Genomic DNA, 25,729 nt, shown 5'->3' on the forward strand with positions numbered 1-25,729 from the left:
TTGGTGAAGCAGTGCAAAAACTATTAACCAATCAAAAAAACTCTAGTACCTTTACAAAAAGTAAGTCTGTCACAAGACTGAAGAATTGATTGACTATGTCTTCCAGTGAAGGTTATCTGATACTTTTGCAAATAATTTTCGAATAATAATGATAATAAAAAAAATAGCCTGAGTTTATGCTCAAAAATCTTGTCGTTTTCTTAAATACAACATTGACATCTTATGTTTATGGGACAATCCATCAGACACATCAAATGAGAAGTCATTAAGCAGAGGAGGTCTAATAAAGTACATCTGTGTACAATGTGTAATCATGTGCAATTGTAACTGTTTGAATTTTCAGACAAGTACAAGCATGCAATAATTTTATTCTTTGATTAAAATCTTAGTCTTAATCAATGTGTTACATCTATGTGTTGGTGCCTATTTGACCTTGTGTCCCAAAGTTGAGACGTGGCCACAGCGCTCTCACTACAGTACACCTCCAAAAGAAATTAGGATTGCGTCAGAATTAAACCCGACTTTGATTTTTCTCCATGAAAATATTCCAAGGTCTTTCAGGTATATTGTGCTTTAAGCCCTGGCTGTTTCAAGCATCGAGGGGGAGGTTCCTAAATGTTTGCAAATCACTTTAAAGCAAATAGTGAGCCAACAGTCGCTGTTTCATGCAGCACACGCCTGTTGCTTTCTGTCCTTGTCCTTTGGATAGCATGAGTATATTAGCAGTGGCACATTAACACAGTTGAAAAGTGCAGTCGCTGAGGGGGGATGAAAACCCCACCTCATCTCAGACCACGTTTCTGCCTGTGAGGGATAACGCGAAGTGACAACTCCTTATGGTGGAAATACCCTCTCGCTTTCCTCCGCCTTCGGCTCCGTCCGTTGTGTGCACATCCGTTCACGGTGTCATAAATGAGCAGGGAGAGAGAGAGACAGAGAGGGGGAAAACACAAGGAAAGACCGGACTTGCAGATGTAAAAATGTGTCTTATGTTTCCCTTCAGATGCAAGTGCAACGGCCATGCCAGCGAGTGTGTTGAGGGGGAACAGGGTGGCCTGGTGTGTGCCTGCCAACATCACACAGTGGGAACCGACTGCCAGAGATGTCACCCCTTTTACCAGGACAGACCTTGGGCTAGGGCCACTGGGGACTCCGCCAACGAGTGTTTGAGTGAGTAGCTTGATTCTGGGGGTGCTGTCATGAACCCGCTGGGTGCAGCCATCTGGAAAATCCACAGGGCAGTGTTAAATTCTAGTGACAAGCTCAGGTTGTCAGGGGTTGTTTAAAATCTATGAGTGTGCTTCGCCCTTCATCACTGAAAGAAAAAGAAATAAAACAGATATAGCAGTCTTACAATCAAGTCCTAACAAAAGGTGAGTTTTTACTCTGCACCTCGTATTCACTGAGCTGCTATTTCAAACACACACACACACGTTTGTGTTGCTATCTTTGTGGGGACTTTCCATTGACTTCCATTCATTTCTACAGCCTAAACCTTACCTTTACCCTTTTCCTAACCCTAACCATCACATACCTAACCCTAACCAAAACTCAATTCATACCTTAGCCCTAAATCTGACCCCTGACCCAAAAACAGGGTTTCCCCTTGTGGGGACCAGGCTCCGGTCCCCACAAGGAGCAATTGGTCCCCACAACGTAGTATAAGTCAGGAAAATCGTCCCCACAAGGTATTACAAACAAACACACACACACGCACAAACACATCCATACATTAATAGACTGATGGGCAACTTGGAACTGTCCAAGGACACAACTACAAAAATTGTACTAGACTAATTCATGTCACATTTTTATTTGTAAAACTTATTGAAAAGAATATTCTCTTTTCCTTTCACTTCATACGGTGTCCCACGAAACTTTCTAAATGACATACGTTTAGGTTTGTGGTTGTAATGCAAAAAAAAAAAAGTTCAAGAAGAATAAATACTTTTGCGAGGCCCTGTAAATTGCTAATCGATTCTTCCACCATTTCCGTGCTTTCTATGTTTGCTGGAAGACTCATTTGTGTTTCTATATACATAAATTAGAGACTTATCCAGATTGGCTCACCCAACCATGAGCTCTTACTGAGTGCTGCCAAGGATGAAATGTAATTGGCTGAGGAATGAAAATCATCAAGAAGAGTGCCGACCAAATTGTTTTTTTTTTTACTTTACTTTTCTGTTTTTTTGTTGTTGTTGTTGAATTCTATTAAGCAGCAAACGTGTTTTAATTACTCTTACTCTTAGTTCCACGCAGATGGCGTCCTAAATATTCTGCTGCAACCAACTTAATCAATGCCATATATTAAGAACAAGTCAGATACAAGAGAGGATATGATAGCATAAAGCTGATTCCTTTGTGTAATTGCACAGCTGAGAGCTCATTCTCACTAATTTAGCCTCACAAGAACAGTCGCCATAATTTATTCTTTGTTGTTTGGGCAAACTAATTTGACAAAACACTTTCCTTTCAGCTCATGGATTTTGATCAACAAGTCTGCATTGAGCAAAAGCAACAAATACTCAAAAATGTACATTTCAACCCAAGTAAAAAAATTGAGTTATGTTCCAAATCAGTTGAAAGATGTTAAACAATAAATAATATAACATATGATATTCTGTATATTTTAATTTCTGAGGAAAGTAATTGTTTTACATCTAGATTTATTTTTTTTCCCTTAGGAAAGAGCATAGAAAAAGTTAAAAGCATGCAAAGACATCTTCATTTAAACTGTTTGGTTTCTTGAGTTGGACTCGGCCCAATTCACACAAACTTTCAGTCGTATTGAGGTGGAAGCTTTGGAAAGAGAAGTTCAGTGACCTGTTCTGTCCACTCCTCTATATACGGTTTTGAAATGTTTTGGGGATTGTGGTTCTGTTGGATCACGAGACTCTATCCAGGATTTAGCAATTTGTCATAATTTGCCAGCCTAAGGTGATGTTTTTTTTTTTATAGTTTTTTTTTTCTACATCTTTGTTTAGTCGTAGATTTATCTTTTAGCACTGAGCTGGATTTGGAATGACAAAGACGTGTAATAATTTCGCAACATTGTACAAGATATTAGGTAGGGATCTGTGTCAATTTATTAATTGATCATTCAGAATCAACTGAATCAAAAGTGGTGGGTGTGTTTTATGCGCGTTTTAATCTCACAAAAGGTTTTAAGAACAAAAAGATATACCACTGTAAGCAAACGTAAATGTATGAAAAAAACCTTTGAGGATTGTAATTTCAAATTTAAGTGTATTTATTTCTTGTACAGCCTGAGGTACCTGAGGTGTAAGGTTGCATTTTCCTCTGAGTCACTGGGCCTTTGCCTCCAACAAATGTATCACCCAGATTATTGAAATGATCATCTTTGTCACCCAGCAACAGGAACAAGTCAGTATGTCTGGTCTTAAATGCTGTGAGACTTATTGCCTCGGCTCCCGTGTCAGAGCATCACGCTACCAGACAGACGTCACCATTCCACTGAGTTGCGTTTCCAGTCGTGCCTCCGTTCAAACTGGATTTTTTTTTTTCGCACATCCATCACTTGCTGGCTTTTCCCCAGCCGTCCTTACAGGCCTGCAAGTGGTTGAAGATTATTCCAGCTGAAAGTGGGCACACTGTATTCTGACAGCCAGTCAAACGCTGACACCCAGAGACAGACAACCACTCTCTCGCCTGTTCACATCAGTTACCGTAACCTGCATATATTTGGGTATTTCGGAGGAGACCAAAGGAAAGGAGCTGAGCCTGCTGACAGGTTCAAACCTCCACCCGTATAAAAGTGAAGTGACAGCCCTGGTTCACTGTGTTTTCCCTTGGAACAAATATTATACATAACACTTAGAGTTGTCTTTTAAATGCTGTGCAAGATGTCAGCTGTGTTATTCACCTAAAGGTCTTTGGAACCCTTTTTTTTTTTTTTTCAGTCAACCTGAAAAAACTGAGACGTGTCTTAATGGGAATATGTATAAGTACAACATAAGTTAAACCCATGGGGTTTCTCAACGGTCGTGATCAGCTACCAAAGGATAGAGAGACTTTTCAGCTTCGCAGTTAGCAAATTCCAGCGCGCCAGATTGGATTGTGACTCCAAAAAAACAAACAAAAAAAACAAAAAAACAAACAAAAACAAACAAAACAACAAAAAAAAACTAGTACAATTTTGAACTCTGATTGTGTTGCAATTCAGTACCGAAATACTCCGTTAAAAATCCACTGTGACTGCAAAGTACATTTTCTGGCAGCCTACTCCGGTTTGCCCTGTTTTCCTGTCATCTCCCCAGCTCTTGTCACAGATGGAAAAACTTTCTGCTTCAAATCTGCCCAGTGCATTTATAGGTCATTAAATGAAATGTGTTTATTTTTTTATCATTTGTGCTAAGCCTCACTGACTGAGAGAATGCATGTGACTAATACTTATGATAAAACAGTCATAAATCTTGAACTTTTACACTTTCTCTTTTCAAACTTCAAAGTATTGTGTTCTGGGTTGTTTTTCTTTTTCTTTTTTTTTTGTGAAAGACCAGAAAGTGGTGCATAATTATGATGTGGAAAGTAAATGACTGAAAATGGTTTGTATTCTTCTGCATCTTTTCTTTTTATATCTCCAAGTAAATTTCAATGCAACCAGTTGCTTAGAGATCAGTAAAGAGAGTTAATTTGGGGGCATTTCAATTTCTCTGAAAATACATTTTGTTCTGCGAAGGAAAACATCAGTGAGCAAGCAGAATCATGAAAACAAACAAAAACCAAAATAATTGCCAGACAGGTCAGAGATAGTTATAGAGATGGTTAAGGCAGGATTGGATTATTAAACAATGTTTCAAGCTTCAAACATTTCAAGCTCAATATTTAATCCGTCATCTGGAAACAGATTATAGCTACACTTAACAGTTGTATACATGGAGGAAGTGCAGAGATTGCTTCTTTACAAGAAGAAATGTCATTATAAGAAGTGTAGTGATAGTTTGCCACAAGCCATGTCAGAAACCCTGCAAACACGTGAAAGAGTGCACTCTAGTCAAATGAGATTAAAATTAAACTTTATTTTGTTCTACCTACAAAGCACTGTGTCACCCAGTAATGAAAGAAAATGAAAGGTGCTCGGGTCAGATGAAACCAAAATTTACCTTCTTGCCCTACGTACAGAATGTTGTGTAGAGGCTTTTCTTCAGAGTTGCTCACCTTCCAGCAGGTGATAGTCAATGGAATCAAAGCTTATTTGTGTTAAAATGACCCAGTCAAAGTCCAGACCTAAATCTGTAACAAGATTTGAAAATCGGTGTTTTCAGATGCTCTCGATCCAATTGGACTGTAACAGAAGAACGGGGAGCAATTTTAGTGTTCAAACGTGCAAAACCAGGAGAGAAATTGCCCAAAAGACCAGCAATGGTAGATTTTTTAAAAAAATGGCTGATTACAAATTGAAGCTAGACTTTACTGAATCATGTTTATACTCCTTCCATTTCACAATAATCAACTATATGTTGGTCTGTTAAACAAAACTAAAAAAAAAAAAACACACATTGATGTTTGTAGTTGTAAATGAGGGAGAAGTTAAAGGGATCAGAGCCTTGTAGTAAATTTTTGTTTTTAATGTATTGATTGATTGACTACTTCATACAACAGACTCATGGTCCACATACATACACAGCAACACATGAAAAAATTTTTAAAAAGACTTGCAATGTTTCCATAAAGACGACTGGTAACTTAACTCTCTAACTATTATTATTAAACATTTTGTTGTCTGAGTAGATCATTCTTAACCTTGGCCCACTCTTTTTTTCATTAAAAGACAGAGTTTGAATTGCTCAACACTAAAGTAATTATACACACAAACAAGTAACCACTGATCATTTCAAGGCAGCAACCAATTACTGTTGCTTAAAACAAATCTAACCAATATAAAGAAGAAGCCAAGAATGTTTTTCAGACAATATTGTCTTTACAATCGCTTAGCAGAAGGGACAATTTATAACAAGTTTATGACCTTTTCAGGGCTAAAAAACCATAAAGACGTTCAATAGAATCATAATCGAGATAAAGCAGAACTTCATAGGATGTCCAGAAAATAAAACCTCATAGATCAACCACTTTAATATTTTTCACAAATCTGTTTTTTTTTTTTTTTTTCCCTTCAACAGTATGAACTTTGAAATATTTTAAATCTTCTTCTACCTCAAAGCCAGGACTTTACAAGAGTAGTAGAGTCTTTGTTGAAAAATTAATTCGGAATAAATTAATTTGAAGCGTTTGATCTCCGTCTTTGCAACTTGGGTTTGCTTATGAGTTGATGCTTTTTCAATGTGTGGAACATGTTTGAATTCATCTTCACAAACATGGTTATTAGGGCTGGGTTGATAACAAAAAGAAATGTGTCTGTCTTTCAGATTTAAAGAAGCATCAAAAATATTTTCACTCTATTTTTTTTAAAATCCTTTACAGGACTATAAAAACATGTGCATGTCCTTTTGAAGTAGTTTAAATTATTACAAAAAGCCCCAGTAATAAATAATAATAATAATAATAATAATAATAATAATAAAAGGGGATAAACCCATTAACAGTCTGCAACTTCTGTATCGTCACTCTATGAGAAGCAGGTTGTGGAAACAGGCATGTCGAGATGTGTGTGTTTTTTGTGTGTTTTTAATTAAATTAGCGCATGCATGTTCATGAAACTGTACACCTTTATAGTTTGCAATGTTAAAAATGTGTCGGCAAATATGTGAGAACTAAGAGTTGACTCTGTGTACAGATGTGCTGGGATATAATGGAATATCATTCTCATCAAGATTCTCCCCTCTGAGAATTAAATCCTTTATAGCCTGTCAGCTTGCAGTGGGTCCCTGGAAAATTCATTGTTTGCCTGATGTTATAATAGGTTCAGCCTGAGGCTCTTTCCATGGGGACACACTTTAAATTCCATCATCACATCTTCGAAGCTGACATATGCATTTGTTTAGAGGAAAGGGAATTATTTTCTTGAACGTCGCCTTAAAAATTCATTATTTTAAAAGTTATTTTAGCCTCATCGGAATACTGCTTTAACAGTGATGAGTAAATGGTGATTTAATAGTTCTTGTTTTTGTAAGGTGGCCTTCTTGTCACTCTACATTTTACTTTTTTTTTTTTTTTAAAGAGAAGAGTTAAGCTAACTTTTTTATTGCAGCTGCAATTTTTCAACTTTTGTTACTGTAGAACTCTAAACATTACATCGTCACTGTTTGACACTATAGTTCAAAGTTATGATTTATTTGTCTTATTGCAGTTTTACCTAGCACTCCTTCCTTCGTAACTCTGCTCAATCTTAACCCTCTATTTAATAACGAAGAATTAGAACCTCAGTTTGTAAATCTATTCCCAAATATAAATATGTTTTCGTAATTTTAAAGGCACAGCAACCACTTTGAAATCTTCATTAAAGTGTCTGGGTGTTTTGAGTTTATCGCGGCTTGTTGTTGTTAAGTAGCATAGAAATTGAGAGGATAAAATATTTGCTATTTAAACATATCAACCACACATCACAAGTACAAAGTGTGGTTGATGAATTCTGACCCTTATTGTTTTCAGTTATTTTTAATAAAGTGTAATAATAAGTGAAACGCACTGTCCCCCCTTTTTTTTTTTTTGACGAAATTATAATTCTGGAGAGGAAAAGCGGGAAACCACTCGACGTGTCGAACGGTTCGTTGCAAAGTTTTTCTATTTTTTACTTTTTTTTAAGAATAAACAGATTGTGCAATATTTTTGTTATACCCAAGTATGCTTCCACACAGCCTAAACGGTCTGGATTAGCTTACCTAAAGTGAACAGAACCAAGCCAGGTTATGTTCTTTCCTTTGCTCCAATCAATCTCAGTGTGAAGGATTGCGACAAACCTAACGACTCGATTCACTTCCAGTGTCTTCACATTCTTGTCAAGCAGGATAGAAACTGCCTTCTACCAATTTAAATAATAATCATAACTTGTCTGCATACGTTCAACAACTAGGATCAAGCTGAAATGCAATAGACCTTTAAATCAATGTTTATAATTAGACTGAATTTACTAAGTATATTAATTTTTATTTTTGCAGGGTTGTGGTTAAAGTGCTGCTGCATGACTAATAAAATCTTAGGCAACACTCAGAAGTATATTAAATAACCAAAAACTGATGATATATCAATGTCTTATCTGAATTTAGTGTCAAGGGAGAGAGATAACCCTAGAAAACTAGATGCAATATTTAACAAATATATTTTTTAATGAATTAGAATTTCAGGGAAGGAAAAGTGAATTGTAAAATAACTGATTTAGTGGGGAAAAACATTTTAATTGAAAGAAATACAAAAGGATAGTTTCTTAAGGGTTAACTAATTTTTTTTTACAATGCATAACTGTATGAAATCTCTGCTAAAATTACTATGCCTTTAATTTATTGTGTGGGTTTTTTTCATGCTTTATGCATGTATTATTTTAAATAAAAGTTTAAACCGGCTTCGCACACTTAGTTTTTCAATCAAAGATATATATTTTGTGGCATTGGAGCGATAAGTCTTGATTTTCTCCTTCACCTCTCAACAGTTTGGGCTCTAAAACTCCAAGATTAAATCACTTTAGGATTGATCACAGAGTGATAAAGGTTTGCAATATCTGTTACACAATTTAATGGGAGAGAAAACGAGGCCAATTCCCACACACACCCCCCACCCCTAATTTGATTTACAAAAAAGGATGATGTTTTCAGACCTGAGAAGCTTTCTCTTCAGGACCAAAAAAAAAAAAAAAAAAAGTGCTGTCTGTTTTAATAAATCAGCCAATGCAATGGTGAGAAGCATTTGCTGGAATTGACTTTTTTTTCCCCTTTCAATTGGATGTTTGAGGGCAATCGCTAGCACCATAAATGAGTTTAAGCAAGTGAGGTGCAACGTGTCAGCCACTTGTCAATATTTATTACACAGCCATAATAAATATAACAATCTAAATTATCTTAGTTAGTTACTAAAAGACCATTTGCCACCTTATTTCTGTAATACTCTACAATTTACAATTTGGACTTTCTTTTTTTCATAAGATCCTTTACATCTTAAAGATTTTTTTTCTTTGCATTGTGTAACAAAGATGAGATGTATGAAACTTCAACTCGGCGTATTTGTAAAGAATTCACGGTGCTTCACTTTTTCCACATTTTATGTTGTAGCCTTATTCCAAATTCAATTAAATTAATCTCTTTCCTCAAAACTCTAGACATAATATCCCGTCATGACAATGTGGAAAAAGTGAGATTTTTGCAAATTTATTAAAAATAGAAAATCACATTAAAAGTAAGTATTGTGGAGAATTTATCCGTTCTCTATGCTGAGTCCTTGATGTATGAGGTTGAAGAAGAGCCATTAAGTTGAATTCATGAATTTCATTTATTAATACCAAAATACAGCTGGTCCATTTCTCATGCTACCTTTAGGAGTTAGCAAGACAAAATGGCATCCAACAAAAGTTGGTAAATCCCTTTGTTAGCCTCTATCTCTGCTACTTCAGGCGTCCCCTAGTGTTTCATATCCTCTAACCTTAGCTTTAACTTTGTAACTAGTTAAAAGAGACAGAGCAAAAGCACAGAATTATTTATGCTCAGTTGTGTTCTCCGCCTTTGGCATGAAGATCAAAATGTTTCCGTTTTCACTGATCATATTATAACAGAATGAAGAGATTCCTATTCATCAGTACGATATTTGCCAAGAAAGCTAAAACATCTTCCTCAAACAACTTCTTTAATGCAGCAAGTTAATCATGCTGCAGTTAAATGCATTACCAATCCCAGTATTAGCAGATGTTAACCATCCATTGAAGAGAAATGTTAGACAAAATTATTTAAAATATTAATGTGGAAATGATGGGAAAAACTTCCATTTGTTTGCTAACGGCCCCCAAAAAGGAAAAAAAAACCCAACAGATTGTGGGTCACAAAGGGGTCTCATTTACGTAGAACAATCTGATGTGCAACATGACGCCTCAAATGCTCGTGCGTCACCTTTAGGTTTCTTGACCGATCCAACATCTCATTTATCCGTCAAATTAAATGTAAAAGTGAGAAATTATTGTGCCTGCAGGGATTCCCGCACCATTACTGTTCTGCAATTGTGCCACGGAAATATTAATATATTGGGCAGAGAAAATAACATTGTTGTTTGCATTAGTTCTCTAGTAAATAAAACGAGATGGCAGCTTTTTTTTTTTTTTTTTGTTTTAATACTCTTTTACATCATGCCCTGCTCCCGACTGATGATGCAGAATAGAGGCTCTAATGAGTTGATAATTGATATTAGTCATTAGCTTACCACTAATGAGAAATGAAACATGCTGCCAGTGACTGCATTTGGCATGACTGTATATTTAGTTCAGGGCTAAAGTGTAGAGAGTTTTTATTTTTTTGTATTTAATTATTTTTGTTTTTCATTAAGGTTTGCCAAAACCTGCCATTGAATTTTTTTGTTTTATTCTGTTACTATATAAAGTTCTATCAAACAGCATATAGACAAAAAAAGTCTCACTCTTAGCCATATTTTTGTTTTTGTTTGAGCAAAGTCCAGAACCAACCTGCTTCATATTTACAGTATATTTGACTTTGATTGTGATGACATTGCATTTTTACAGCTACATTATACAGTGTTTTCACAGGTTATTATGAACTGTAAGAAGATATTGATGGATAAAACCACAGAAGTAGATTGTTTCTCTTGCCGCGCGTCCACACTAATCTGTTTGAAATAGATCCCCAAGCGGCATTATCGAGGTAATGTCAACAGCTACATATGGATGATATGCAAAAAGAAAATAAAACTTGCTGAAGATATTCAGATGGAGTATGAACTGCTGATGTACAAGTCTCCAAAGGAACATTAGCGGTACTGGCTCACATTTTTTTGTGAAGGCAGAGGAGTAGTTTTTCCCTCTCGCTGAGGAAATGGGGGTTTCCTAGAGAAAAAGACATTTAATTAGATTACAACCACTCTCAGAAGGCTCATTTAGACGCATGATAATGTGGATACAGATTGCCCTTTGGCCTGCCAAATTGCTGACCTTACATATCACCATATGTTACTGCTTTACGCTTCGCATCACTTCTGTTTCATTTCTATTTTTAGTCAAGGTTATAATTTAGCTTTATTAATGTCAGGACTACAATTTTTCACAAACTAAACTGGTGCTTTTGCAGAGACGAAGGCTCTCCATAGTCCACTTAATCAATGAGTGTTTACTCACACAGCCGACTTCTAATGTCTGTTAACCCAAACTTTAGTCAGGCCTCTAAAACAGAGACATGGATATCAATAAATTAAGATACATTTTTCAAAACATAGTCTTGTTGCGCTACTATTACTTTCCTCAGCATCAGTTCTTTGTGTTTCCACTCCCCTACATTTTGATTATTCCCCAAAATACCAGACCACCAGTATGCTCCTGGAGCACAGGTGAGCTGATGTGGAAAAGCTGCCAGTCAAGATATTTTGAACCAAAATGAGCATGAAAACACATCACTACAATACTAATAAAGTATCATGTTAGTATCAGAATATCAGAGGCAGAGTGTTCATTTTCTCACAGTTCATTTTATATCAATAGTCTCAGAGCTTAAATTGGTAAATCTGCAGCTTGCAGGTGTACTCACAGCTGATTTTTTTTTCTTTTGCTCAATTCCTAAAGCACCATTTCTGAGTCAGTTTTTTTTTAACACTGTTGGTCTTTTAATTTAACTAGGTGTGTAAACAAATCTTGTGCTAAAAGTTGTGCTTAATTCAATATACCCATCACAGCTGGTGCTCATCTAATGTTCACAGTTCTGTGAAGTATTCACTTTGACTAAAAAGCACTATTTTTCATTTTCTGTTTGTTTTTTTTCCCCCACCTTCCTCTTAACTGCACCATAGTCCAACTTGCAAACCACAACAACTCATACTAGGTATTAGCTGGCAGCTGATGAAAACTCCATGTACTTTATTCAGACTAATTTGGCCTTTTTCCAGCAGCGTCCACACAGAGCTGCTCGACTCATTCATAAGGGTTTTCCTCCAGTAACTGCTACATGGTACCAGACCTTTTATTTACTGTTACATAAGACAAAAAAATAATAATAATATTATGGCCTCAAAAACCATATGGAAAAGGTGATGGACAGTCATATTTTATTACTTTCACATTGTAATGAATATACTTATAGATTTTCTTTTAAAAAATATACAAGTTCCCAGGTGATTAAAGGTTCAGTCAGAAACTGAAGTTCATGTTTACGCTGCAAAATGCAAGTTCCTTTATAAAGCATTATGGAAACATAATATATACATTATATTTTCTTAAAATACTTACATTAATTTTACAGAACTTAAAGATAAATATTGGGCAACCATTCTGTTTCTCAAATAATCTTTATATTTGTTCTTGCACAAAAAAGCTGCCGTACCTTTAGCAGCAGTTTCCGTATTTGCAGGGTTTTAATGTACGAATTACATTAAATTCCTCCCACTCTTTGTTTATAGTTTAAAAATAAAACCCTTGCCAATTTTACACATCTTCAAATGTGAGGAAACTTTTACTCTTTGTTGTAACATTTGCCACGCAGCATTTTGAGTTATGCAAATACCCGCATCCCACTTTGGTTGTGGTATTGAGAAACGCTGAATTTATGCCAATGCTGTTAGAGCTTAAACTTTTCCTGAGTTCATTTCTCTAAGTTTCAACTCTGATGTTTTAGCCAGAATTGTATTGTTGGAGGAGGTGGCGGCTTCATCGTGGGAAAAAATAAGAAATAAAAAATGTCGAAGCATAAAACCGAATGTGCCTTCAAATGTGTGTGTGTAACGTGTGGTCTGCAGGCTCATATTGAGGAAAGAGCAGCATGCTGAAGAGGTGGCTGTGGGTGTGCAGAGCTGAAAATGTGGTCAAGATGGCCGAGCAAGTTAAAGAGAACTCAGTGGGGGGTCTTTGGGTTAAGAATGTTGGGGAAATGGCATGTAGTGGTTTGTTTCAACTCTGTGTACAGCTTGTAGCCATCTTCATCCCACAGACAGGAAGGAGATTAGGAGTAAAGCCAACACAAAGTGCCACCATGTGCCTTTAGAGGAACTCAGTATTGATTTTTCAAGTCTCCTGAATCCTGCAGTAAGTTCCCCTAAAACATATCATCCATGTAATGTTTTGATGGTGTTTGTGGCGATGCACTGTGAAGCACAACCATCTAAATTCTCCACCAAAAAAAAAGGTGCTCAGCTGAAATGCTGCACCACACAATTCAATAATAATACTAATTTAAAGAACAAGAAGAAAATCTCCATCATCGTTCATAACTTCACCTTGTGTTTGGTCTGGTCGAGATTCTTCCAGAGAAATTCACTTCAATGGGAGAAAATCCGGATTGAGCAGTGAAGGGAGATTAAAATCGAATTAGGAAGGCAATGACTCTGTAACTCCACTTTATTACAAAGACTTTGAACACACGTTGGTTAAAGCTGCCAATAATTGACTGTGTTCTCAACAGTAACTTAGTGTGGCGACGTGAAAGCTAAAAATGAAACACGATACAGATAGCAATTAAGGCAGTGTAAACTCAGCAAGCGAAAAAGTAGCAAAATGAAGGCCAGATCACTTGAACTGGAGAAAATCCATCAAATGAATATGAAAAACTATGCAGCATGTTTTCTAAGGAAACTTCCCATGACGGGTAAGAAGGGAGTAATAGAAAAGATTAGGCTCAAACAAATGTTTTATTTATCCTGTAGGAACAGCAGGAACACTCTTAATGCCATATGTTATCTTCAGCTTTATGAACAGCTTTCCTTAACAGATTTTTCCCCTCTTGCATGTTTAAGGATACTTTTATAGGTCACAGCTGTCAACTTAATTACACATCATCCAATGGACCAATAAAAAAGATTATTGACTTATTAAGAATACATTCATCTCACTTTTAGGAGGTTTTCCCCAATTAAAAAGACTCATTATATCACTTCTCTTCCTGTGAGTCATTAGTGACTCCGTAAGTCTGCTGTTCCTGGCCAGGTTAAATCTACAGGGTAGCTGAATGTCCCTTTGCTCTTTATTTATATGGCAAATATGAAAACAACTACAATTCACCAAAGTGATTTGTATGGTAAAAAAAAAAAAAAAAAACTAATACAAAACTATATTCAATCAAACTATCCTGGTTGTCCTACTTCACTACCTGAAAGTAATTGAAAACAAATGTGTTTTTTTAGCAGTGATTTAAATTGATCAGCCTCTGAAAAGACGCCATCACCTGTTGATTTTAGTCTGGAGGTGTCAGAAAACAACTCAGCAGTGGAACCGAGAGTCCTTGTCAGATCTTAAGAGGGAAGCTGTGTGTGGTGTCAAGCCATTAAGACTTTTAGGAGTTAGAATGTTTTTTTTTTTGTTTTTTTTTTTGTTTTTTTTAAAGGATTATGAAGAAGCAGAATTATGGGAAGAAGAAAAGGTTTAGGCTCACACTGCTCTCATCTAATAGCGTGTGAATAAGTTTCACTGCCATTTTACATTTGATTTAATGGATTTTATACAAAACGTGGGTTTACAAAGCCTGGAAAAAAATAAAAAATAAGAGTCAAATTTACTGAACCCCACTGAAAACCTCCTGGTTATTCCTCCAAATATTGATTTCTGAACCCTTTCTGAGTTAGAACATTAGTACTGTTGTTTCCAAATGAAAATGAACTTGTTTTCTTTGCATTATTTGAGGTCTGAAAGCATCTTTTTAGTTATTTTGACCTTTTCTCATTTTCTGCAAATATTAAGTTTTTGCTTGGAATTTCAGCAACATGTTATTAGTAGTTCATAGAATAAAAGAACAATGTTCATTTTACTCATACATATAAAGAGTAAAATCAGAGAAACTTATCATTTTAAATGGTCTCTTAATTTCTTTCTACAGCTGTATGTCACAGACAGCTAATGCACAAAATAGTAGCACCTAAAACTACACAGCATGGTGCAGTCTGATTGAAAACTATTTAAGCAGTTTGTTAAATACCACTTTCAGCATCTTGATGGTAACAAATCAAAATTAGATGGTACCACATAAACAAAACCTAGACATTAAGCAATACAACTTAGAACTTTCTCACTATGAAGTAATATTTATTCTGTCCATTTTGTTTAGAAATGAGTAACATTTTCAAATGATCTCGGCCTACAAGTAGAGCACATTTTGACCACACCTAAATTAGCACAGATAACATAGTAACTAGCATGCTGCTATTATTTAATAACCCCAGAGTATGATATGTTCACACAAGCCTGTCTTTAGCAGATGTCTTTACATTTCTAAAAATGTCACTAAATGCCACGTTCTGCAGTCTACACTAGCAGAAATGCGACAGTGGCTCAGGCTGCTGTTGACGGTGCCACCGCCTGGCTGTCAGCCTGCCTGACCTGCAGCGGCAGCAGCACCACTGGCTGGAATGATAAAGATAGAGTGGATGGGAGGTGACAAGTGGAGACAGCTGAATTTGTGCACTGGCGGCCCACCAGTGCCAATCAGAGCCTGACTCATGCAGCAACTTTCTGCGTTGGAGGAGGACAGTGTTTGTCAGATTTGGCTGCGCCATAACCAGTGGGACTCTAAACGTGATGGCAAGGGGAATCAATATTTGTCAGGAAAATGCATTTAGTGTTTGAAAATATACTTTTAGCTCAGGGAATCCAAAGGGATTTGGGCTATTCCATCTGCTGGAAGTCCTTGTTTTTTTTAAAAAGAGATGCTTATTTCTTCATTTCTCCACCTTTTGAATTGATGCTATACTTAAAATGAAAAAGTGAGGGAAAATCTGAAGTCAATCTGTTGTTAGTCTTGAATGTAATCCTTAATCTTATTGTGTACCATCATCATTTTAGCCTAATTGTATTTAATTTTCAGGCGGATGATAATAATTTGGATGGACACAGTTTATCTACCCCTATGCTTCTCATAAAAACAGTTTGTGCCGTAATTGTACAGTTTAAATCTTGGAAAATTTACAGCTTAAAGTTCTGTTCTGTAGTTGCACATCAAAATAGAACAGGAGTGGGAAACTTTTTGACTCGCGGATCACAGTGGGTTCTAAAATTTGACATTAGAGCCAGGAGCAAATGTGTTTGTGTGAACTATTAAATCAATGACATGTCAAAGGTTTACAGTAGTTACTAAAGCATCCACCTGCAAGGCCTATGGTACAAATTATTTGCCAAAAGTTATTTTTTCATAACACAGTCGGAACAGTGTTGTTGGCTCCCTTTTCTTTGCCAGTTCGTCGAAGGCTGAAGTTGTGTTTTCTTGTGGCAGTTCTCAGGATAGATCCGAGGTGTTGGTTCGTTAACTTGGATTTTTCATGGGCTTTGTTGACGTTTATGACGCCGCACGTCTGCTCACACACGTAGGTCGAGCCAAACAACACCCGCATCGTCTGAGCCACCCGCCGCCGGTTTGGAAAGTGGGTTCATTAAGCAAAGTGTAAAAGTCACTCAGTTTAAGTGAGATGAACTTCTTTAAAAATGGAGTCAGACTGAAGATCGATCAGTTCCAGAAGCTCCTCCTGTGATGCTGTTTTAGGATCTTGTGACAGGACATCAGCTCGAGTGACTTGTCATTTCTTTTTTATTTTACTTTATTTTATAAGAAAAACAAAAAAAAAACAGACTTACTTTCACAATAGTGATAACGTCCTTATGATTCTCATTGGTTTCCTACAGAAACAAAACAAATTTAGCAGTGCCGGAGTCCCCTCGCTCGTATGAAGTTGGCAAGTTTTACGACTGGATTAATGACATGATTAAGCTGCAATACACACTCAAATATTCTTGATGAAAGTACCATCCTTTTCAGGGATTTCCTCTTTCACTTAATGTCATACTCCTGACATTTTTTCAAGTTAAATATGGTGATCCATCTGCGGTGACACTGGCGAGTTTACTCCAGGGTAGCTTCATTCTCTCGGTGACAGCAGCCAACTAGCCTCATAAGTCCTCTCCTCGTGTTTGTCCTCTGAAGGACTTGGCGGTCGAAAACTCCTCCACTGTATAAATCCGTTGGTAATCCCTCGGATAAAAATAAGGAGCTGAGTATCGCCGCTGTATATTGTGTCATTCAGTAAATTTTACAATGAGGACTTTTTCCTATTATTTTCTTTTCAGAACTGAGAATGAAGAGAAGGACTCTACGTTTTTAGAGTGGTTTGAACTTTAGTTATTTTTTTTCAAACTTAGATGCTGTGAGATAAGAGCACATATTACATTCAAAAGGCAACCATGTCAACTCTGCGTTATGGGCATGAATCTGTATGGTTAGCCAGTCTGCTGTCGTTTGCTGGTTTTGATCCAAAACGCTCTCGGGCTGCGGTAGTTGTCCTTTTCGTGCACTGTGAGCAGACATAATAGACCTGATTTATCACCATCTGCAGAGCGCAGACATTATTTTAAACAAGTGTGATACAGCAAAGAACTTCAGTGAACCGCAGCGTAAAATGTAAATTAAGCAGAGGAGCTCTTTTCAAAAATGTTGCCCTTTGTTCAGTATTGTACTGTCTTTAGAGAGATGCCACTGCTATTTCCAATCAAAAACAAATTTATTTGGCAGAAAATACATTGATGTTTAAACCCAGCAGGTCAAAGTAGAATTATGACTTAAACTGGATCTGTCAAGGTGTATGTATAGAATTAAGCTCTAATTTTAAACAACAAAAATCAGATCAACAAAAATCCAAATGTACTTTCTAAATATTTAATGTAACAGAACAACAAAGAGAAGGTAATTGTAAAGTGTGAACAAAATGATACGTGGAATACTAATTAAAATCTGACAAGTGTAATGTAATAGCCAAGTCAGTTCTTGGCTATTATTTTGGCTACCTAGTCCAATATATATATATATATATATATATATATATATATATATATATATATATATATATATATATATATATATATATATATATATATATATAAATAATGTCTGGTCTTGGTCTTGTAGGGTTTTGATGACAAAACAATTATGTTTTGCTCTTTTCTTTTTTTGGTGACGCTAACAACCAAATGAGGTAAAACGTGTAGTGGTAGGCGTGGGGGTCTCTGGTTTCCAGTTGTGCCATCACTCTCTAAGTTTCCGGATTAAGCAGTGCTCTGTGAGACATTTAAAGCCCGGGATACTTGTAATGGCACTGTTTAAGTGCGGTGTACCCTTAAACACTCAACTTATTTTTATTGACTAAATATTTTTAAACAACATTTCCAGCTACTTAAAATAAATTTCATTAAGCCCAGCGCTGCGATGCTAGGTTTTATATAAACCGATTATGTAAGGTGAATACTGCAGAGACGTCTCATTAAAAGGAAACAGTTATCGTATGGTTATTTTGAGCACAACAGAGAGCCGGATTCATAATAAAATGGGCAATTTCACCTAAGTCCCCCCTCAGGGTATCTGGTAAACTAAGGAGGGATTTGATACAAGGGCTACGAGGGCTTTGATGGTGCGTTATCAGCTGAGTAATTTGCTCTTGTATAAACATGAATTAGTGTTATCTAAGTGCCCCCTGACAGCCGATTGGCTTCTCATTAGGCCCGTGTGAAATGAGATTAGCAACGAGCCTCTAAATTATGATCCAATCCCAGAACACATAATCCCTCACACATACTGTATTCCCTGTCTGTGTGCCTCTCCCTCTGCATCTATTTCTGATGGGTTTCTTTTATAACCTCCTTTTCTTCTTTGGCTCTCTTTCCATGCTTTCCCTGATTCTCCTCACTTGACCTTGTGCCTTCTCTCTTTTCCTGTCTTTTTTTTTATTTTTTTACATCACTCAGAGTGCAACTGCAGCGGGAGATCAGACGAGTGCGTGTTTGACATGGAGCAGTACAGGAGCACCGGCAGCGGGGGGCGCTGTGTGAGCTGCAGAGACAACACTAATGGTCCCCACTGCGAACGATGCAAGGAAAATCACTACAGGAAGGATCCGGAAGAGGCGTGTCTGCCCTGCAACTGCAATATCAATGGTAAGCCACACATATGGCACCTTAAATCTCAGTTACAACCCATCACTGCCTGCTAATTTTGCCGCTCTCGTGAGTACTCTCATGAAAAATAAAGACTAGCTACTGGGCTCAGTGCTATAATATAAGTAATACCACAGTTTTTATGTAGCCTTACCTTAAGATACTTTCTGCCTTGGAGTCTTGCTCAGTATGAAAGTGTAGACATAATCCTTAGCAGTTTTTAGCCAAGACTACTGTCAGAAATGCTAAAAAAAATAAAATATAACAAATGGGGACAGCTCAAAGAAAGAAACACAGTGTTGAATGCCAAACAAACGACTTGCAAATTGTTGAATATTTAAAAGCATGTTGAGTAAAATTCAACACAATTAATTGTGCTGTTAGTTTCTGTCCCAACTCTTTTCTAAAACTGGACAATAATATTAGGGGGAAACATTGATCCTTTGGGGAGAATACTTTGGTTAGTTATTTGAAGGGGTGCTAAAGCATTGTTTCCTACAGAGAGTATTTTATGAACCAATTCAGAGGGATTTTACTAAATCGTGTAGAAAACACTCATCTTGATAAAAGTTCATAATCTGCAGAATCGAATGATTTAGTGAAGTCAGCATATAAAATTGCACAGTGGTATTACTGTTTACAAAAGTTATGGCCAGGAGTTTTAAAATATTAATAATGCCGCATTCCCTGCTTAATCCCATAGATTTTACAGCTGTCCAACTTTACTAGAGAGCGTCAGTTCTTTATCCTTATAGTTTAAGAAATATTGCTCATCTAATCCCTTGAACATCTCATCAGATTTATAATCACTTGATCATTAAAGGAATGACTTCAATCAGATGTGCAGGTGTGATTTGATCCAGCCGAGTCACTGGACATCATCAGGGAAGTGCTTCACTGCTCATTAAGCCATGGGGAACTTTTGGTTCGGCCACCATCATCAGGTCACAGACGAAAATGATTTGCCCTGCATATAAATAGTGTAAGGTGATTGCACTGAGCTGTTGGAGTCCATTATATTGATCAAAGGTTATAACAGACTCCATCAGGCTCCCTTTATTCTCCTCTTTCTGCCCCAGCTGGTCTCTTTTGTCCATTAGCTGAAGTCGCACAATATCGGTGCAGCGGATGGATTACATCCTGCTCTTCTATGATTATGTTTGAAGTTTGTCAAAGGAAAGTCGATAACAAGATATCCCATTAACCCCATTGTGAAAAGGTATTATTGACGTATTGACTCGTCTAATGTGATTTTCAATAATCTTTATTGGGGTGATTTTTCTTTTCAAAGTGCCTTCCACTGTTTCCTGTTTACGAGGCAGTGCCTTCTTTTATGCTCCTGTATGATCTGTCTGTTTCCCTTGCAGGCTCATTAAGTTTGCAGTGCGATGGAGAAGGAAGGTGTCGGTGTCGAGTTGGCGTGACAGGAGAGAAGTGCGACATGTGTCAGGCTGGCTTCCACTCTCTGGGTCCTGGTGGCTGCAGGTGAACAATGCGCACAGTCACGAATACTAATGTTCAAGAAAGCTAGTTTGATCCCACAGATTATTTAAATTATGAAAAGAGGATTAAGACATTCTGATGAGCCAAGTATTTTACAAGACAAATATAGATATGAAATGCACAATCAGAAAGTTGCACAGCAACTTTCTGATTGTAGGAAGTGTGGCTGAAGTTGAAATTAGAGTCAGGAAGTTTTGTTTACTTGGACCACAAACAGGTGTCAAGTGGTTTCCTGCTGTGTGCAAAAAAAAAACAATATATATATATATATATATATATATATATATATATATATATATATATATATATATATATATATATATATATATATAATCCACAAGTCAATAGTCTATGAACACATATTTTAGAGTGCATCACACATGTAAAGAGTTCAAATTTCCCCTTCTTACAGTCATTTGCAGTGTAGATTTGGATTAAGTACTTGCTTAGCCAAAGACTAAGCTATGGTTCTGTTATGATCATTGTTTGACACAGATGTGTTTCATGTGGTAGTTGACTGTGAAGCTTCTCTGTTGCGCTCATAAATTGTAGATGTTCTAAAATTGCATGCAGTTTCTCAATGTAAAATGTAGAACAATGGATATGGAGTTAGATTTGTTTCACAATTATTCAATCAATCAAAAAAAAAAAACGTCACGTCGAACAAAAAAAGTAGTATTCAACAACAACAAAAAAATCATGCCAAACAAAAACATAGAGTTGTGATTAAAACTTTTGGATTTTCAAAAACAAAATTTTCAAAAAAAAAACCAAAACATTTCAATCAAATTGTCAGAATTATTTTTCTTAAAACAAAAGAACTTGCTTTAAAAACTTTTTTTTATAATTGAAATTATTAATTTTGTTTGAAACTTTTATTTTTGTATATCAGAATTTTTTGGTTGACAGCCTAAGTTTTTGGTTCCGATTCTAAGTTTTTTTTATTTTTGAAGCTCCTGTTTTTTGCTTGAATTCAACGTTTTTTGGTTACGAATCTCACATGAACATCCGGGGCGGGACTTAAGGACGAGCAATGTAAGACGTGTTCCGATTGGTTAGCGCTGACTAAAGCGGATGACTCCCTGAGATCTCAGAACTCTGTCCCGAACTGCAGGGCTTCGGTGACGGGACACAGAATGTGAATGGTAAGTAATCTTCACAAAATTACACCGTTTAGCAGCTACTAAAGTGTCCACCCTGTTTCAAAGAAGAAATCTTACACAGCTTATGACGACAGTCACATATTTTGTCTGCCGTGATCCCCGGTAGCATATTGTGCTAATGTTAGCACTATGTAAAGTTCATAAACTAGACTTGTGTAATATTCGCCTGTCTTTATGTTGAATTCGTTAACCAGCGCCAGGTAGGATCCTGGCAGAAGTAATAAGTTTATATCCAAGTTTTTTTTTTTTTTTTTTTTTTTGCATCTGGAACACATTAAAAGCGAATTACCAAATTTGCTTTATTCCCTGTTATGTTAACGTTGGGTCTTTTTTAAGAGTTTTAATTGATGTCTCCATCCAAGAAGCCACCAAAGCCAAACATAACTCCAGTCCAGCTCCAGCTGCAGTGAGGATGAAAAAGGGAGAAATAACCGAATAACATAACAGGGAATAAAGCAAATTTGGTAATTCGCTTTTATGTGTTCCAGATGCAAAAAAAAAGCTCGGATATAAACTTGTTTATTACTTCTGCCAGGATGTTGGTGGTAATTTTTGTATTTTTATTACAATGTATCATTATCAACACATAAGCATGCATTAGTTTTAAAACCAATAAACAAACTGACTTGTATAAATATATTTAGCCAAACACACCTGGCCCTTAAAAGCAACACTTACTTCCCTACCTGACCTTCTCTGACTCAACACTTGCTGGTCTCTCCATCCTCATGTTCTGATTGTCTCTAGCAGCTGGAGGAATCAGTAAGACCTACAAGCGTATCCTGCTTCAGCTGCACTCTGCTGGTCATACTAGAATGGGGAATTAGGAGAACACCAATTTAATTTAATATAACACAGCAAAAGGCATATTACATCTAATTCGAAATAAAACTAAGTACAAGACACACACACACAAAATAATAAAAAACACAGAAATTATGTGAAAATATACCAGCTTAGTTTTACATTTTACATCTGGAAGAAAATATATATTTAAGAGTTACATTGCCTCCCCTCATCAACAACACTGATTATGTGCTTGGTAAATAAATAATCTGCACAGTCATTTGACGTGTGGCGCAGATTAACGTGGACCTAATAACATTGGTGCAACTATCCGCTGTTTTCCCACTTTAGCTTCAGTGCTAGTTAATACACACACAGGGAGGATTACGCAACAGTTTTTAACACATATTTCCTCAAGATATATTTGGTATTTTCCACGCTTAATGCCAATCGAGAGAGGTGCGCTGGTTAACGAATTCAACATAAAGACAGGCGAATATTACACAAGCCTAGTTTATGAACTTTACATAGTGCTAACATTAGCACAATATGCTACCGGGGATCGCGGCAGACAAAATATGTGACTGTCGTCATAAGCTGTGTAAGATTTCTTCTTTGAAACAGGGTGGACACTTTAGAAGCTGCTAAACGGTGTAATTTTGTGAAGATTACTTACCATTCACATTCTGTGTCCCGTCACCGAAGCCCTGCAGTTCGGGACAGAGTTCTGAGATCTCAGGGAGTCATCCGCTTTAGGCAGCGCTATCCAATCGGAACACGTCTTACATTGCTCGTCCTTAAGTCCCGCCCCGGATGTTCATGTGAGATTTGCAACCAAATAAAGTTGAGTTCAACCAAAAAACAGGAGCTTCAAAAAAAAAAAAAAAAAAACTTAGAATCTCAACCACAAAACTTAGGTTGTCAACCAAAAAATTCTGATATACAAAAATAAAAGTTTCAAACAGAAATTAGTGATTTCAATTAAAAAAAGTTTTTAAAGCAATTTTTAAAATAATTCTTACAATTTGATTGAAATATTTTTTGTTTGAAACATTTTTTTTTTGAAAATCCAAAAGTTTTGATCAATACTCTGTTTTTGTTTGACATGATTTTTTTTTCTTTTTTGGTGAATACTGCTTTTTTTGTTTGATGTTTCTTTTCTTTTTTTTTTTTTTCATTCAATAATTACAAAACAAATCTAACTCCATAAATGGATTGACTATTTACGCACCATGTGGGGGACATTGACTATAACAAACCATGGGTTGAAATCCTTTCATCGTCTTTTGCATACACTTAAGATATACTTAAAACATTAGCGTAAACTTGCTTGGTTATAGAAACAAACTCTTCATTCAGTTACCACTGCTAAATTGTTATTTTTTTTCCTCTATTGTGAACACCGACATTCTTGACATTCATCATCCTGAATAAGGTTAGGATGTGACACATGGCAAACGGTGCAAGGCTGAAGATCCTTCAGCAAGCTTTTAATTTGCTGAATGTTTAATTACAGGAGCATGTTGACTTGTTTCTGATCTGTTTTTGTGTTTCACATAAATTCAGAATTTCACCAAAATGTGTTAAAGCGGTAGCGAGTTCCCATTTTTGTAAATTATCCATTGACATGACCTTAGACTGACGGATATCTTCAGATATTTTCAGTGTCGCTTCAGTAAAACTCTATACAAGCACTGCATTCTCTGACATATCGCATATTGTTTCTCTGCGTTAGAACTCGCCTCTGTTATTGATAATTCCAGCATGCCACAAGAATGAGCTCAGAGGGTTTCAATTGATTTCAAGACAGGCAGAGTTGCTTTCATTCCTGAGGTATGAGCCACATTTAGACCTCAGACTCTGCACACTAAAAGCCAATTTTAGAGTTTCTCTGCACACCTTTCTTGCATCTTGAAGATGCATTGACCCGCTGCATGCGTTTTTCATGATAAAAGGGGCATTTCAACTTTGTCTGACCTTGAAGAGCTCATACTAAATAACCGTGCACGCGACCCTGCATGTTAATGTACAGGATGGTGCACATGTGTGCCAGAGGAGTAGTTTTGCCATATTTAAATTCCTGAGAAGTCTATCCTTGCATACACTGTAGCTGCCTGATGAATACTAAGTTATTATAGTGTTGAATTGAATATCAATGATTGCTTAAATCGACTATTATTTCTACCACCTCACTCTGGATATTGTGATAACACTGTAGACTAGGGGTTCAAAAGCAGGTTTCCCAAAGTTGCTGTAATAAGATTAAATAAGGGGACATTTGTTTCACAATATTGCATTTATGGTTGGCAGTAAATGCTTCATAAATTCAAGCAAAGTGAGCAGATTTTTTTTATTTGGTTTTAATCAAGAGCGCAGCAAAATACTGGATTACAGCTTTGAATTTATGGCCTTCTTTGAAACCTGGTAGTGTGTCGGCCTTGTTCATTCTTGTTTTTGTTTTTTGTTGTTGTTGTTTTTAAATGGAATAAAGAAACTTACACAACCAAAAAAGAATTGGTATAAAAAAAAAACAAATTTGTTTAGCTATAGTTCGTATATTGTAAAAACATACATATTCTTTAAATTATGTTACCCACTTTCTGATAAATTTTATTCTCCGACTTTGATTTGTTTCTGCAAATTTGTCATAGATAAGAGAGAGCGTTCATTAGAGCAGAGACGGTCCGTCAGAATACTGTCCATAAGCCTATGGCAGCATGCGTTCACGCACACACACTGCGTACTGTCATTCATGCAGCAAACTCTGGCTGTTTAGCTGAGGTGTGAATTACCCGGACCACTAGAGCAGAAACAAGTATAGGCAGCTTGCCTTGGGATAATTGAATTATTTATAATGGCACCTCATTGAAATAGATTCTATGTTACAGTCTCAAACACAAGGAATCAATCAATGAACACAATCAAACACATTTGGACAAATTTCAAGCGACTGTCGACTCGCACGCTTTCTCTCTTGAGTTTTATCAGAGTTACTCGAGAGAGTCTTTATGTCTCATTCAACAGCTTGTCTCTTCCATCGTGTTTGTTGTGTAAAGAAATCTCATACGTGATTTGTTAGACTGCGTCTTTGTAACTGTGACGTATCTGGATAAAATTTCCAACTTAAATATCTGCATCAATGTTGTTGAACCTTCTGAAGGAGAAATCTCAGTCCTTTAAATGAGCATAGACAATAATAATTATTTTTGCATATGAATGTTGTTTTATTCTAACTATAATATCCCCAAATGTACAGTATGTAGACACT

At 36.4% G+C, this 25,729-nt stretch overlaps 1 protein-coding gene across 1 annotated transcript in view; it reads left to right on the top strand.

Moving 5' to 3' along the window:
- The window catches only part of lamc3 (laminin, gamma 3), a 142,011-nt gene that overhangs the window by 38,048 nt on the left and 78,234 nt on the right, over window positions 1–25,729 (top strand). Inside the window, exons 4-6 of the mRNA XM_088010845.1 lie at window positions 1,004–1,170; window positions 18,821–19,009; window positions 20,377–20,494. Of these exons, the coding sequence (XP_087866971.1) occupies window positions 1,004–1,170; window positions 18,821–19,009; window positions 20,377–20,494 (474 nt within the window). The remainder of the gene's footprint in view (window positions 1–1,003; window positions 1,171–18,820; window positions 19,010–20,376; window positions 20,495–25,729) is intronic.

This window comes from Poecilia mexicana, unplaced genomic scaffold (assembly GCF_051168715.1).
Source record: "Poecilia mexicana isolate PSO_F unplaced genomic scaffold, ASM5116871v1 scaffold_12, whole genome shotgun sequence".
Taxonomy (NCBI): Eukaryota; Metazoa; Chordata; class Actinopteri; order Cyprinodontiformes; family Poeciliidae; genus Poecilia; species Poecilia mexicana.